The 16402-nt window shown below is 52.0% G+C and overlaps 1 protein-coding gene across 2 annotated transcripts in view; it reads left to right on the top strand.

Annotated features, from left to right (window-relative positions):
• Nucleotides 1–16402, top strand: part of TRPM2 (transient receptor potential cation channel subfamily M member 2) — a 52030-nt gene that overhangs the window by 29106 nt on the left and 6522 nt on the right. For both annotated transcript variants that reach the window (XM_084754708.1, XM_084754709.1), the window contains exons 16-28: nucleotides 210–322; nucleotides 1429–1642; nucleotides 3356–3474; nucleotides 4045–4177; nucleotides 4603–4774; nucleotides 8594–8777; nucleotides 9508–9689; nucleotides 9984–10116; nucleotides 13614–13701; nucleotides 14159–14231; nucleotides 14872–15050; nucleotides 15677–15750; nucleotides 16031–16132. In XM_084754708.1, coding sequence (XP_084610834.1) covers nucleotides 210–322; nucleotides 1429–1642; nucleotides 3356–3474; nucleotides 4045–4177; nucleotides 4603–4774; nucleotides 8594–8777; nucleotides 9508–9689; nucleotides 9984–10116; nucleotides 13614–13701; nucleotides 14159–14231; nucleotides 14872–15050; nucleotides 15677–15750; nucleotides 16031–16132 — 1766 coding nt within the window. The remainder of the gene's footprint in view (nucleotides 1–209; nucleotides 323–1428; nucleotides 1643–3355; nucleotides 3475–4044; nucleotides 4178–4602; nucleotides 4775–8593; nucleotides 8778–9507; nucleotides 9690–9983; nucleotides 10117–13613; nucleotides 13702–14158; nucleotides 14232–14871; nucleotides 15051–15676; nucleotides 15751–16030; nucleotides 16133–16402) is intronic.

Here is a 16402-nt window from a genome sequence, read left to right as displayed (position 1 = left end):
CCCCCCATGTGATAAGTCCTGCTTCTCTACCATACACCATGGCTCCACCCACCCAAACCTCCATTCCTCTGTTGGCTGACAATGGGGTGCCTGTCAGGCTGGCCACCTGTAGTCAGGGGTTCCGAGTGCTGTGGTTACAAGGATGTGACCAGCTTGGGGCAGGGGCAGGCCGCTGGGTGCCTACTGTTCTGAGACCACCCCGTCCACAGGCTTTCCTGACCAAAGTATGGTGGGGCCAACTCTGTGTGGACAATGGCTTGTGGCGGATCATCTTGTGTATGCTGGCCTTCCCACTGCTCTTCACAGGCCTCATCTCTTTCAGGTGAGGGGGAGGGGTCTGGGCTCCTAGAATGTGTAGGAAGTAGAGGTGGGGACACCACCAAGTGTTCAGTACCACCTTGGGTCAAATTCTTCCATGCCCTGAGTTTTCTGCTGGATGCTGGAGGCTGGTGGTATTGATGAGCCTGTCTGTTGGCCTCAGCTCCATGGCAACAGGAAGCATGGAATGGATGGGGTACCCTTGTGCTGTATCTATACTGCATAGAAGATTGAAGACCAGGTCTGGCTGTGGCTCACTTGTGGTCACCTCAGAGCACACGGGCTCCTGCTAAGATGTCACCTCTTTTTTGATAGACAACATCTTTGGGTTCCCTGGCAGTCCAGGGACAGATACCAAGCCCCAGCCCGGATGCCAGTAACAAATTCTTTCATAGCTGTAGGCCACATGCTCCACCACTTTCTCATACCCTGGACTGTTGGGAATGTATCCTAGGGGAAACTGAGGCACTGAGGAAGCAGCTTAGGTACTAAAGCAGCTTCAGTCTGCCCTGCCTGCCTGTCTGGGCTCCCATCCTGTACAGATCTAGAAGGAACAGAAGTCAATCTCACGTCCTCTCAGGGGTCATGGACATCACCCTGTGCCCTTTGTAGTACCACCTCCCCTCCCCCCACACCTCCCCTGGGAGGAGCACGGCTGGACCTGTGTTTCCAGTAGCAGCTGTGATAAGAGGCTGCATCAGAGCATGGGACTTGGCCACCGTATTATACTGACCCTTATGACAGTATTGGTAGCTGGTTCTCATTTATGGGGACACCTGAGGCCTGAGAACTCTTCTAATGCTAAGAGCTCAGCACAGGGATTCTAGCCCAGGTTAGGCTTATAGGTAAGCCATGGCCCTGGATAGGAGCTGTGATGTTCCCCAGGATGTACAGAGACTTGACCCCTGGCCCTTGGGTCTATGCAAGGTTTGAGGTCTTTAGTCTATGACTGCTATGTGACCCTGGGTACCAGGTGAGGTGTTCTCTTCCTAGTACCTTTGCTCCTCGAGTCACATCTCTCACAGGGTGAGTGGAGAGCCTGGGGACCAAAGTCTGTGGGATGTTGGGCTTTCAGCCTGTCACAGCCACCTGATATGTCTTCTCCTGCAGGGAAAAGAGGCTGCAGGCGCTGTGTCGCCCAGCCCGAGTCCGTGCCTTCTTTAATGCCCCCGTGGTCATCTTTCATCTGAACATCCTGTCCTACTTCGGCTTTCTCTGTCTGTTTGCCTACGTGCTCATGGTGGACTTCCAACCCTCACCGTCCTGGTGCGAGTACTTCATCTACCTGTGGCTCTTCTCCCTGGTGTGCGAGGAGACACGGCAGGTGCTCACTGCCCCCTCACCAAGTGTCCGTTACCACCGTGCTTCACCCAAGCCCCTGAGGACCTGGGCAGAACCCCAGGAGGCAGGCACCCACTCCCCCACCTGGGAGCCTCCTTCCATGGCCTGTCTGCCCTGTCTGAGGGCTAGGCTTCTAGGCCTTTCCAAGGCAAAGTGCTTATGACTGTCTGGTTTCTGGTGCTCACAGAGGCAGGTTCTGTGTGGCCCAAGGTCCCCCATCCACCTAACCACATTCTATGGTCACCTCGGAGTGGGTGTGTCTCCCCACATTGCTAAGTATGGGGCACCATGTGATCGTTTGCAGAAGACGTAGGCTGATGGACAGCTATGGGTGTAGTTATGGCTCACCCCAGGAAAAGGGCTCAGAGCAAAACATGCCAAATGCAAAGGCACCCGTCCACCCAAGGGTTGCTGACCCAGAGCATCCAGAAGTACCTTCCCTGAGGCAGGAGCGGAACTTGATTCTGCCTGCAAGGATGTGTAATGACATCCAGGACCAGTGCGACCCCGGCAGCTTCTGCATGCTGCAGGGGCCAGGGTTTGCACTGCGGGCCGGTCACACAGACATGGCTCTGTCTCCTGGTAAACAGGAACTTTCTGTAAAGCTGGATGTTTCAGGGCCTTGAGGTCACCTCCCAGGACAAAGGCCTCTGTGTCCGTTGAGCATCCCAACCCTTACCGGGTTAGGTCCCCACTGCTTCCTGTGGTAGCAGCTTATACTGGGTAGACACCCTAACTGTTGGGGGAGCCAAGGAAGAAAGAAGAGACCCCAGGAAGGAACCATGGAGCTGGGTCTGAGTCTGGGTGGAGCTAATAACACTTGCTCAGAGTTTAGAGGTTTGGGCCTCCTCAGCCTCTGTAGCCAGACCCTCCTTGGGTCTGAGCTTCTATGTTGCCTGAACTCACCTCACACGGCAGCCTCAAGACAGAGGGCACATGTGTCTCTTAGACTCTGTGCCTCAGGCCCAGGGAAAGGATGCGCCTTTGTCTGGAGTATGGTACTGGAGGAGGATGAAAGTTCCTGCCAGGCTTACTATGTGAGGGGCCTGGGGTCTCCTCCAGCCCCCTCCTTCCCGGACATTCTGCACAGCAAAGATCCTTGTGAGTGGTGCTGACAGGGAGGAGGGAGCTTCTCCAGGACACACACGCATAAGCTCGTGTGTGAGCGTGAGTGTGAGCGTGAGCGTGTGTGCACATGCACACACACACTCATTCACACACACTCATTTACACATATTCACACAGACACTCATTCACACATATTCACACATATTCACACACACACACACACACACACGCGCGCGCGCGCGCGCGCTTTTTTTTTTTTTTTCGGTTTTTCGAGACAGGGTCTCTCTGTGTTAGCCTTGGCTGTCCTGGACTCACTTTGTAGACCAGGCTGGCCTCGAACTCACAGCAATCCACCCGCCTGTGCCTCCCCAGTGCTGGGATTAAAGGCGTGCGCCACCGCGCCCGGCCACACACACACGCTTAATAGCACCCCTGGTTGATGGGAGACTAGCAGTGAAGTCTGGCAGGAACTTAACCTCTACCAATGCCGTTCCCGGGCTTGCTGAGTGCGGAGGCCCACCCTGTGTCCCGCTGGCCCCTGCCACAGTCAAGCTCAGTCCACAAAGGGCCTCGTTGGTGTGACGCTGATGGCGATGTTGGCCTCCCCTAACTGTGGTCTCCTCAGTAGCTCTTCTATGACCCCGATGGCTGCGGGCTGATGAAGAAGGCGTCCCTGTACTTCAGTGACTTCTGGAACAGGCTAGACATTGGGGCCATTCTGCTCTTCATAGCAGGACTGACCTGCCGGTGAGTGCCCCTGCCATCTCCCCGTGTGGCATCTGGACCCAGCCAGCTTAGGACAAGGTGGGGATCTCTGAATTCGGACTCATTCCTGTCCGCGGGTGTGGAGGTGGCCGAGACCATGCCTGGCCGTGGGGCAAATGGAGAGATGGTGTTGGGGTGTGTGACTGCTCTTGGTCCGCCTTGGGTTTGCTGTTACGGGCAGGGGCCACCGGTCACATTGTTAGCCTCAGCTTCCCAGACACATAGGGTCCTTTTTTGTCCTTCCTCGCTGGACATCCCACTCATGACAGCTTGTGAATCTGAGATGTGGTGGCCCTCTTCTTTCTTGAGGTGGAATGGATATGGCCAAGGCTCCTGCAATATATTTCTGGGATGTCCTTCCTTGTACCTGGGCTTCCATCTCAGTTCTCTATGGATGTTCTGCCCATGGTGTCACCCTCGCCTTTGACATATTTAGGCCTGGCTCCTCCAGAGCCTGGTGTCTCCAGGGACCACCCCCGAGCCAGGGAGAGGTTTTGGAAACCTCTGCCTCCTGGCGAGCAGAGGCTGAGGTGGAACCCTGCCCACTGCCAGGCTCATCCCCGCGACACTGTACCCCGGGCGCGTCATCCTGTCTTTGGACTTCATCATGTTCTGCCTCCGCCTCATGCACATCTTCACGATCAGCAAGACGCTGGGGCCCAAGATAATCATTGTGAAGCGGATGGTGAGGGCACGAGGGGCTTACCCAGGGGGAGGGAACCGGAGCGCATGGCTGCCAGTGAGTGAAGCTGAGAGCCGTACCCATCATGAAGGCGGTAGAACGGGGCTAGAGCCTAACCATTTGTCCCGTTTTGCCCCTGCCTCATCCTCAGAATCTTTGAACGTCCCTCAGACAGTTGCCCGAAGGCCACCTCCTCCAGGCTGTTTTCCATGTCCCTCATTTCACAGCCCCAGCACGGGCCCCATTGCTGCTCCCACTCCCGTCTTAGGGGACTCCCTAGGAAGATGTCAGTGTGCTCTGTGAGGTCCTGTGGAGCCTCCCCCCACCCCCGCCCCGCTGCTCCCCAGTATCCTGCATCCATATCAGGGTGACAGTGGGAAGAGGGCATTCAGGGCCGGAAGTGCAGCCCATTGTTTCTCTCTCTGCAGATGAAGGACGTCTTCTTCTTCCTCTTCCTCCTGGCTGTATGGGTGGTGTCCTTCGGAGTGGCCAAGCAAGCCATCCTCATCCACAACGAGAGCCGCGTGGATTGGATCTTCCGTGGGGTTGTCTACCACTCTTACCTCACCATCTTTGGGCAGATCCCAACCTACATCGATGGTAGGGACCCAGTGATGGGCGGGTATCTCAGGGGTGAGGGGAGTAGAGAGGGATGGAGATGGGGTGCTCCCCTAGGGCTCTGGAAGAGTCCAGGTTACAGGAGACGGGAGTCATTTCCAGCCAGGGTGCGTGGCTTTCTGAGTACCAGGAAAGTCCAGGCCTCTGTTGGGTTAGCTTGTCCTGGATGCTAACAGCCCTAAACAGAGAGTGAGGGTGCATTCCAGTCAATGAAGACTTTGTTAGCAGGAAATTAAGCTATGCCAGAGATGTAGGGGGCACAGCTGGCAGTCCACAGTGTTAAAGCCACCCCATCACCTCCCTGACCCCACTATAGTAAAAAATTCTTATTTTATTTAATTTTATTTATTTATTTTTTTGGTTTTTCGAGACCGTTTCTCTGTGTAGCCTTGGCTGTCTTGGACTCACTTTGTAGACCAGGCTGGCCTTGAACTCACAGTGATCCACCTGCCTCTGCTTCCCGAGTGCTAGGACTAAAGGCGTGCGCCACCATGCCTGGCCAGTCAGAAATTCTTTTTTTAAAATTATTATTTAATTACTTTTTTTTTCAGATTACATCTCAATTGTCTACCCCTACTCAGTCAGAAATTCTTAGTCCTTGACAAAAAAGATGACTTATGGTGCATGTGTGTCCCTGTGCCTGTGTATGAGCCTGTGTGTGCATGTACATGTGTGGGGATGATATGTGTGTGTGAGTGAGTATGCACGCATGTGTGGTAGCCAGAGGACAGCCTCAGGTGTCATTCTTTAGGAGTTACACACATTGTTTGCTTGTTGTTGTTGTTGGTTTTTAGTTTTTGTTTTTGTTTTTTTTTTTTTTTACTTTTCCCTTTATTTTTATTTTATGTATATGAGTGTTTGACTACATGTAGCTGTGAGCCTCCATGAAGGTATTGGGAATTGAATCCAGGTCCCCTAGAAGGATTCTTAACCATTGAGCCATTTTTCCAGTCCCTTTTTGTTTTGTTTTGATTTTGTGTTTTGGTTTTCGGTTTTCTTTTCTTTTTCTTTTTTTAAAGATTTATTTATTTATTATGTATACAGTTCTCTGCCTGCAGGACAGAAGAGGGCATCAGATAGCGTTATAGATGGTTGTGAGCTGCCATGTGGTTGCTGAGAATTGAACTCACGGCCTCTGGAAGAGCAGTCAGTGCTCTCAACCACTGAGCCATCTCTCCAGCCCGCCCCTCCCCCTTTTTTTGAGACAGTTTCTCTGTGCAGTCTTGGTTGTTCTAGACTCACTTTGTAGACCAGTCTGGCCTTGAACTCACATTGATCCGCCTGCTTCTGCCTCCTGAGTGCTGGGATTAAAGGCGTGCGCCACTATGCCCGACTTGTTTTTTGTTTTTTCAAGACAGGATTTCTCTGTTAGCCCTGGCTGTCCTGGAACTCACTCTGTAAACCAGGGTGGCCTGGAATTCACAGAGATCCACCTGCTTCTGCCTCCTGATGCTGGGATTAGAGGCATGGACCACTGTGCCCAGCCTGTCCCTCATTTTTTGAGACAGTATCTTTCAATGGTCTGAACTCGCCTAGTCAGTTAAGCTGGCCAGACAGAGTCCCAGGGATTTACCTGTCTCCTCTTTGGCCCTGGTATTGGACATGTGAGCTATAACACCTGGCCTTCAACATGCGTCCTGGGGGTTGAAATCAGGTCCTCATGGACTATGGGAAACATTTTACTATTTCTCTAGGCCCATGTGGTTTGTTTGTTTGTTTGTTTTTTCTTTAAACCATCACCCTTCAGGTAGATTTCCCACACCATGGGCTACCCACAGTAGGTCTACACATGAATGGTGTGTAACGGAAGCTAGCTTCAGACCCTGCCCCGTCAACAGCCGCTGCCCGCTCCCTCAGTCCTACGAAGGCACCTGTCGGCCGCTGTGACACACATTTGCCCTCCCAGACAGGTCACACAAACCAGACCTAATATGGCGGCTGTGTCTGGCTTTGTCATCCACTATCACATTTTCAGGGTTCACGGGGTGGGGGTGGAGGGAGGGGAGGGAGTTATAGCAGGTATCAGCTCTTCATTCCATTTTATTGCTAAATTGTATTTCTCTGCACGGACGGAGCCCCGTTTTAGTTATTCATAAGCTGTGTCCACTTTTGTTCTTTCTGGGGTTTGGCAGCTGTGGCTGTGGCTGCTGCGAATTTACGTCTATGCTTTTGCACGGGTGTGTTTAACTCTGAGAACAGGGCGAGCTGGCTCCACAGAGGCGACGTGTTCCAGTTTCTTCACACTCACCTCACACTTGTTACTGCGGGCGGTGTCAGCGGTGTCCTCTTGTGGGTTTGGATTACAGGCCTCTAATGGCTTCTGTGAGCGTATTTTTTATGTGCTTACCAGACCATTTGTGCATCTTCTCAGGAGAAACGTCCATTTCCATCCTGTGCTCATTTCCCCCTTCCAGTATAGTTTTTTTTAAAAAAAATCGAGCTTTTAAGACTTTTATCAAAGGACTAGTTTGCAATACTTCCTGTGATTACAGAGGTTGTCGTTTTATTTTATTTATGAGAAGACCCTTTCTTCGAAGCATAGAATTTTAATGAGGTACAGCTAGGTTTTTAAAAGTCGTTTGGGCCTCTGTGTTGCAGTGGAGACAGCGTCGCCTACCCCAAGGCTCAGAAGGTTTATGAGTGTGTTTGTCCTGTAAGGGTTTATAGCCTTCCATCTTTCCTCTGGCCTCTGACGCATTTGCAAAACCTAGCTCTCAGCCTTGCCCCATCAGTGCTCCTCTTTTCCTTTATGCAGCCACAAGTGTGCTTTATCTGTACGCATTTGTGTGTGAGAAAAGGGTCATTCTTATCTTTTTATTTATTATTTTATACGTATTGGCATTTCGCTTGCATGTATGTCTATGTATCACTCATGTGCTTAGTGCCATGTCTGGAACTGCTACGCTTATCCTGGGGTATCGCTTTCTCTTTTAGTATGTGTTGCTATTATTTTTTTCTTTTAGATTTATTTTATTTTTAATGATGTGTATGTGTGTGTCTGTATGAGGGCATGCACACATGATAGACACATGATCCTGGAAGTTGGAATAACAGCCATTGAGAGCCATGTGAGGTGGGTCCTGGGAACTGAACTTGGGTCCTTGGGAAGGGCAGTTATATGCTCTTAAACGGCTGAGCCACCTCAACTATTTCTTTTTTTAATTTTATGTTTGTTTATTTATTTTTAACTATTTCTTTTAAAATCCTTTCCTTCTGAGGCTGGAGAGATGGCTCAGAGGTTAAGAGCGCAGTCTGTTGTTCCAAAGGTCCTGAGTTCAATTCTCTGCAACCACATGGTGGCTCACAACCACCTATAATGAGATCTGGTGCCCTCTTCTGGTGGGTAGGTGTGCATGCAGGCAAAACACTATAGCCAGTCTGGTCTACAAAGTGAGTCCAGGACAGTCAAGGCTACACAGAGAAACCCTGTCTCAAAAACCAAAAAACAAAACAAACAAACAAACAAAAAACACCTCAGGATCAAAACTCATACACTGATGACTGTAGCCATGCAAAGTGCCTTTGGGGAGAGATGGCTGGATCATGGGTTACAGAGGGCCACTCTGGGAGACGGCTCTGGCTCCGGGCCCCTCTCTAATAGCCTGCTTCCTGCTTGGGGATATCCAAGTACAGATTGCCTCTTGTCAGGCTTTGGACTTTAGCCAGACACCCAGCCCCTAACTCCTGGGGTGGAGGTGTCCAAGCCTGTGGGGGCCCTAGATGTCCCGATGGTTAGGGTCCTGGTGACTGACTACATGGTGGTGTTTTTTTTTTTTGGTTCCCCCTTCCCATTCCCCACAGGTGTAAATTTCAGCATGGACCAGTGCAGCCCCAATGGCACAGACCCCTACAAGCCCAAGTGTCCTGAGAGCGACTGGACAGGGAAGACGCCGGCTTTCCCCGAGTGGCTGACGGTCACCCTGCTCTGCCTCTACCTGCTCTTCGCCAATATCCTGCTGCTTAATCTGCTCATCGCCATGTTCAAGTAAGTGTGGGCACCTGTGCAGGTGGGGCTCTTCTGGACTGGCGTGTGCACAGGTTAGCACGTGACAACCTGACACGAGTGTGCGTGTGCTCAGCTCCCCGGGGAGCCAGCACGCCATCCTTTCCGTGTTGGCGTTCCCAGGGGCCCCGTAGCCCCTGTCCTCTGACTGGGGCCCTATGACCCACTGCATGGCTCAGTCATGGAAGGATCAGCCTGCCCACGGTGAAACCCTTGAGCCCTTGGCCCTCTTGTCCTTGCAGACAGTTTCCTGGTGGCTGGGACCTTTGGCAGTCCCTCCATTGTGATGTGCACAGTGTACTCTTTTCTCACCAGCTGAGTTTGGGGGCTTCTCCTTCTCATTTAAAGTATTCTGGACACAGAGAACCATGGGTACGGGTAGGGAGAGGGGAGGACTCTGTCCCTGAGGCAGAAAAAGCCATCTGATGAGGTGGCACATGTCCCTTCCCGTGCTCCCTGGTCTCTGTGTGAGACCTGGGTACCTGAAGTGCCTGAGACACCACCCTCTGCTTCTTCGAATCACTAGATCCTCCGCAGAGTTCAGTGCCCGTGTCTGGCCCCCTCCCAGATGCCATCTTTTCTTCTTCTTCATGAACACAGATCTCAAATCCCTGTGGTTTCCCTTCGGTTTACCTGTGTCTGCAGTCTCAGGCACTTGGCCCGGGCAGGCTGTGTCCCTCGCAAACCTTCTGTTACCTCTGCCTCCCACCAGCTACACGTTCCAGGAGGTGCAGGAACACACAGACCAGATCTGGAAGTTCCAGCGCCACGACCTGATTGAGGAGTACCACGGCCGTCCCCCGGCCCCTCCCCCGCTCATCCTCCTCAGCCATCTGCAGCTCTTGATCAAGAGGATCGTCCTGAAGATCCCCGCCAAGAGGCACAAGCAGCTCAGTGAGTCCCCGCCCCCTCCCCCCTCCCCTGCCACCCCACCACTGTGCAGTCCCGCCATCCTGGGTGCAGGGGTCCTGAGTGTGTGTGTGTGTGTGTGTGTGTGTGTGTGTGTGTGTGTGTGTGTGTCCTCTCAGAGCCCTGGGAAAGATGACTTTTCATGCTGCTGGGCTTTCCCTGCCTCCATCCCCACCCCCCAGCATAAGCCAGTAGCTCCCCCTCCCCCCTCCCCCGGGCCTGGACTTGGGGCCCTGGGCAGGTTATTAGATCCTTGCTAACCCCCCATCCTGCTTACAGAGAACAAACTGGAGAAGAACGAGGAGATGGCCCTCCTGACCTGGGAGCTCTGTCTGAAGGAGAACTATCTTCATAACCAGCATTTCCAGCACAAACAGTGGCTAGAGCAGAAGATCCAGGGCATCAGTGAAAAGTACGGAGGCTGGGAGCCCTGGGAAACGCCCCCTGAATGCCTATGTCCTGTAGCCCCCAAAGCCACCCTAGGTGTGGTCCCCGTGGTGGGGGAGGACGCGTGCTCAACTTGTGACGTGACCCCCTGCCAGCAGGAAAGACGCTGGACACAGGATCCTTCCCAATCACGCTTTATTGGGAGCGCCCTTGAAGCTGAAGCGAAAGACCCCGAACTCCCCTAGAGCTTGAACTTAAATACCATCTAAAGTGGCCTGTTAACACCTTACAGGTTCAGGCAGAATGCCTAATTAACATATGAATGCAGATAGGTCAACAGCTTACACAAGCGTAATTACAATTAGCATAATCCCCCTGACGGGAGGGGTGACTAGAGATAGCTCTAGCAAACGCATGCGTACTGGCAATTGTTTACAGATAGCAGCACACAGACCAGCGCCATTATTGGGTGCGGCTGGCACGATCGTGGCTGGCTCCTTACACACTTGTGGGAGCGAAAACTGGATGTCACTGTCCTCAGACAAGCTAACAGGGACCTGATTCTGACGATAGCCAGTGATGGAGAGGATGGTAATGATGGAAGTGACAATTATGGTATGGCAATTGTAGCGGTGATCATGGTGATGATGTTGAAATGACACCATGACAACGGTGACAATGAGGTTAGTGTTGGAGGTGTTGGTTACTATAGTGACGGTGTTGGTGATGATGGAGATGATGGTGTTGAGCGTGGTGGCGCTTCTCCTGATAGTGATGGTGGTCATGGTGACAATGATGGCAACACCAAGAAACCTCAAGGAACTAGCTGATAGTCAAAGCCCCTTGTACCTACCACGATGGGTAAGCTAGGCAAAGATGAACCATTTGGTTGAGTTAGGTTGAGCACAATGGCATCAAGTTAGTCCTTGGGATGCCTTCTGCTTAGAACAGTCTTCTACATAGTGTCATTATATTGGAGGGTCTTTCCTGCTTCCACACTCCCTGTCCATACCTTTAACAGGTCTGTAGACTGGCTGGCTGGCTGGCAGGTTTACTGGTGTGTTAGTTGATGGTTTTGTGAATGTATTGTTTGGTGAGTCTGTTTCAGGTTCATTTGTGGTTTATCGGAAGATTTGGAGGTAGGCTCATTGGTTGGTGAATGCATCAATCGATTGCTTGGGGGTGTATTAGTTACTTTTCAGTAGCTGTGATTAAAACAACAACAACAACAACAACAACAACAACAACAACAACAACAACAAAACACCATGGCCAAGGCAGCTTATAGAAGAGAGTTTATTTTGGCTTACAGGTATCCAGAGGGTTAGAGTCCATAATAGTGGGGACAGTGTGGCAGCAGGTGGCCGGCATTTCAGCAGGAGCACAGAGCCGAGAGCTCACATCTTGAACTGTTAGCACGAAGCCAAGAGTGCAAATCTCAAAACCCACCAGTACATCTTCTAACAAGAATAGACCCCCCCCCCCCACCTTCCCAAACAGGGCCATTAACTGTGAGGACATTTCTCATTCAAACCACCACAGTGGGCTGGGGGTACCCAGATGTTCCTCTATGAGCTTCCTGAGAACAGGGACAGACTCCTACAGCCCCCCCCCCTCCTGACAGTCATCAGCCCCCAGAGAAAGCCCAGAGCCTGGCAGAAACTCAGCAAATGCTGTGTGGTTCTTGAGCTGTGGATCCTGGCCTGGCTGGCCTACAGCAGGCTGGGCTATGTTCTCAGCTGATAGGATACCACACTCTCATTGTCTGTTTAAAGGGCTGGGCCCTGGGTCCACAGCCCTTCAGCACCCGCTATTACATGCTCATCAAGAATGATTATACGATGTCATTTGATTCTGAACAGTAATTGTGCCCACTGCCCAGATAGTGGGATATGTGGTACCCAAGGAGCTTCTGAAATGGGGCTTATGTCTAGGTGCCCCATCACCAGGGTGATCTGGACGCTGGGTCAGTAGAGTCAGCTCGAGGACTCTGATGGCATGGTGTCAAAGGCTTGCTGTTGACTGGGCACATGACCCGCATCCCAACCCTAGCCTTACTTACGAAGATGCGTCGGGTGCTTCATCTTTGGCATTGAGGTGACAAAGAGTCAAGAAAGGGACAGAAGTAGAAAGTAGAATGGTCCAGCATTCACTACTGGTGAACAGTATAGCCTGGAGTTGGAGGCCCGTCCTGGTGACTTTGCACTCTCCTGTCTCAGGGAAGTAGACTAGCCCTGAAGAACTCAGCCACATGAGCCCACTCAGCTCTTATCCCAAGTTTCCCTCCTTGTAGGAGGCTCAGAATGGATCTGATGTCCAGTTTCCAGCCTGGGGCCTAGAGGCAGTTGGGCTCCTCCAGTTATTTCCTGAGGTTTAAAAGGATGATTAAAATATCACATTTTCAAAGATGGTTCCCACAGGCATTCTAGTGGGGATAGTGTCTAGTGTGCTAAGGTGGAACATCTCAGCACCTCCGGCTTATTGTCTAGAAGTCTCTAACAAAAATCTATGCCCCCAGTAAGTGATGTCAAGCACGGAGTGACAGGGGAGCTGTGAGGACCCTGGTGTAGTCACTTTCTCTCTGGGGACACAGTGAGGGGCCTGAGACTCAGGGGGCACCCTTACGTGTGTCGGGACATCATGGCACTGTGTTGAGCTAAGTTGATCCCAGCTTCTCACCCACAGAGCATGGCTGGGAGTTTTGGGGTTTCTGTGAATCTAAATGGTTCCCATGCATCACGGCGACTGAATCATGGGATTCCAAACAGGCTGCAAACATCACCCTTACATGTTAGCAAGGTTGTCTTGGGAAAAAAAAAGATATGGGGCACCAGGGTATCTTTTGTGGACCAAGGCAGTGCACCGGGTGGGGAAGCAGATGCCAGCACACTCAGCGTGATTCTTAGCATGGCTTCCTGGACGCCTGTTTAAATTGGGTCACATCCCAGAAACACTGATCAGATATTACAAAGTGGCTCACTTTATTACAAAAGGATATTGCCAGCAGTTGCCACTGTAAGTGGGAGGAAGTAAAGGATTCCCTGGGCAAAACCTCTTAGAGCTCTTGGCTTCACTTAACTATAAACACAGCTGGCTGTGGGAAGGGGTGGGGCTTCTGGTTCAAACTAAACATTCTCCTACAGCCCCAGTACGCCACCTACACCAACCTAGCTGTCCCCACAAGCTTGTCTGAGATAGCTTCCAGAGCCTATATGGCCCAGCACCATGCAGCAAATCTAGATAAGCAGGCTTCTGTGAACACAGTAACCTCCTCCAGCTGACACCCCAGGTGGCCTGTTGAGCTGAGCTACCTGAGCCTGTTGCCCGCCTGCTGGGACAGTTTTCTCTGATGGTAGAGATGTATGTTGTAGACACTTTCACATTACAGGAGACAGTATTGAACGGGAGCCAGTTGGGTGGCACTCCTGGGCTGCTGAGTTTGGTGGGGCTGTCTAGAATTGGGCTATCGTGTTTTCTGTAATTGGCGGGGTCCCTAAAGCTTGCTCATCTGTCCTGTTTCAGAGTGGACACTGTGGTGGATCTTCTCAACATGGACCAGGTGAAGAGGTCAGGCTCCATGGAGCAGAGGCTGGCCTCCTTGGAGGAGCAGGTAGGTTGGAAGTCAGGCACTGGTGGGGCTTTTTGTGGAGTGGTGACACTGAGACGAAGGACTTTGGGAAAAGATGGAGAAATCGAGGTTTGTAAGGGGGAGGGGAGGGAGAGAGATCAAGATCATTTTCCATTGGGAAGAAGAACTTTCTTTATTCTCTAGAAAATTCTACTCAAGCCTTCTGATGCTGAACTCTCTCAGGTTTGAACTGTGAGTCACCCATATTCAGTTCATGGTCCTGGTGGTCCCAGAGTATACACGGCCTCTCTTTCCACTTGAGACCACCCATGAGACATCTTGGGACTATAGAGGACCAATCTCAAGCTCTCCTCTGAGGCTGCATGGCCTAGCTGGGTGTCTGAGTCACTGGGCATTGAGGCTAGTCCTTTTAGCCATAAGCCCCATGCCACACAGGCCACGGGTGCCAACCTAATCTTTCTTGGGTCATGCCATCCAGGTGTCTCAGACATCCAGAGCTTTGCACTGGATCGTGACGAACCTGAAGGACAGTGGCTTTGGCTCAGGCACAGGTATGCTGATGCTGGTTGAGTATATATGGTCTCTCAGGAGCTGTCTCCAATAACCTGTACAGTTTTGAGTCTGGGGGATGGCTTGGGAGGAAAGGGAACTCTAGGGGTTTGGCTGAAAAAAGACTTTGGCTGTAGCTGTCTCCATGCCCCGTGGGGTCAACCCTCACCTCTGCCTGTGAGCCGAGCAAGTGTCTTTGGCTTGCACCATTACTGGACTCCCAGGGGCAGCTGCTACACATCTCACTGATTTCCTCTTTCCTGACTCCCTTCTGCACATCCTGCTGCAAAGTTGGGAGCAGGGAAGAGTTCTAGGTGACCAAGGCTAACAGCATGTCAACCAAGGCACAGAAAATAAAGCCTGTTTCCCTAGATGTGCTACCAGGGAGGAAATGGCCATGCATGGCCACGGTCTTCTTTAGGTGTGGCTGGCCCCTAGGAAGCAAACTCGCCCCCCCCTGCCCCCCCCCCCCGTTGATTGGACAGACCCTGTAGCAGCCTGTGAGGTTAGCTCACTGCTGAGACATTTCAACGTCTGCTAGGGGGTGGTGGGCTCTCTTCTTTGTCCTTCCATGGCTGAGATCCGTGGGATGAGAAGTGGGGGGGTCTCGGGACAGGCATTCAAACATGTGACTGTCTCTAGCACCCCAAAGGGCCTTAGATGATCCAGACGCCGCCACCACCACCACCACCACCGAGCTGAGTACCAGGAGGAGAGCAGGGGAGGCAGGAGATGGCTACCACGTGAGCGCCCGGCACCTCCTCTACCCCAGTGCCCGCGTCACGCGCTTCCCTGTGCCTAATGAGAAGGTGCCCTGGGAGGTGAGTACAGTTCTTGTGTGTATGCCAAGGCAGGAGGTGCTAGGCTGCTGGGGAGAAGAAGAGGCCCCTCCTGTGATCATGGTGGCCTCCACCCACTATAGCCTCTCTGGTCATCTGAGCATTTGACAGGTGAGGGAACTAAGCAAGACATGCAAATCGCATGAGCCATATAGCTAAACTGTGGGAGGGGCCAGGGACAGTGCTGCAGCTTCTTAGGTGCTCCAGCTATCCTGTCCCCCTTTTTGAGTGGCAGGCATAAAAGAGAGACCTCTACAAAGAGACAGAGATAACGGCACGAGGGGGGGGGTCACCTGCTTGCCTGTTGCCATTCCTTCCCCTAGGTTGTCTCTCAGTTCTTCTGGAACGTTCCAGGCTGCTGCTTACTTCTTACCTTTTCTCTTCTACTCAGAATCTTTTTTACCTCCAGGGGCCCACGTAGCTCCTGGGAGGGGTCCACACCATCTAGTTGCAATGCTCTGGCTGGCTCCATTGGAATGCTTGTTTGGAGTCTCCTCCTCAACTCTACTGGGGCTGGGAGATACCCGTGCACTATGGGGGAGGTACTCAGACATAGCTTGCCTGGGAGGAGGGTGAAACTCTGAGGAAATTCATTTGCTTTGTTGTAGGTGGAGTTTCTGATCTATGACCCTCCGTTTTACACAGCCGAGAATGATGTGGCTGTCACAGACCCAGTGGGAGAGTGAGTGTCCCTTTCTCCACAGGGACCCCAGAATTCACATGGGGCAGGCCCAGGCGTGCTCTGCTTCATCTTCCCCAGGGACCTCAAGGCAGCTCTTCTAGCCCTGGGCACAAGTCATCCTGACAGTGGATTTGAGCTATGGCCAGAGGCCCCTCTGGAAGGAAAGGCCCGTGGTTACTGAAGTTGGGCCACCAGTAGAGGCCAAGCCGCTGTCCCGCTGTGTCTCTACTCTTGTCATAACCTCCTTCTTATAGGGACATGTCCTCTTGCTTGCCCCCAGCATGGCAGAACCTCTTTCTAAGATCAGTTACAATGTTGTGGATGGACTGACAGATCGTCGCAGCTTCCACGGAGTCTATGTGGTCCAGCACGGGCTCCCCTTGTGAGTATGCCGAGCCTCTGCTGGTGTCAGTAAGCCGGCCTTTGTGGGGTATTCCTTTCAGAGCAAGATAACATTTCTTTCTGGTAAAAGCACACAAGAAGAGGAAAGGAAAATCAACTTGTGTCATCCCCTCAGAGCTTTTCTTTGTACCTTTCCTGAGAAGGCTCCTGGATCCACCCTAGCAGGGTCCCCAGCGCATGGGTCTCTTGGTACCTGGGGACTTTGACTCTCATCCTTTTTTTTTTTTTTTAAGATTTATTTATTATGTAT

The sequence above is a fragment of the Acomys minous genome, assembly GCF_964271855.1.
Source record: "Acomys minous genome assembly, chromosome: 13".
In the NCBI taxonomy this organism is placed as follows: Eukaryota; Metazoa; Chordata; class Mammalia; order Rodentia; family Muridae; genus Acomys; species Acomys minous.
This window is presented reverse-complemented; position numbering and strand designations above follow the sequence as displayed.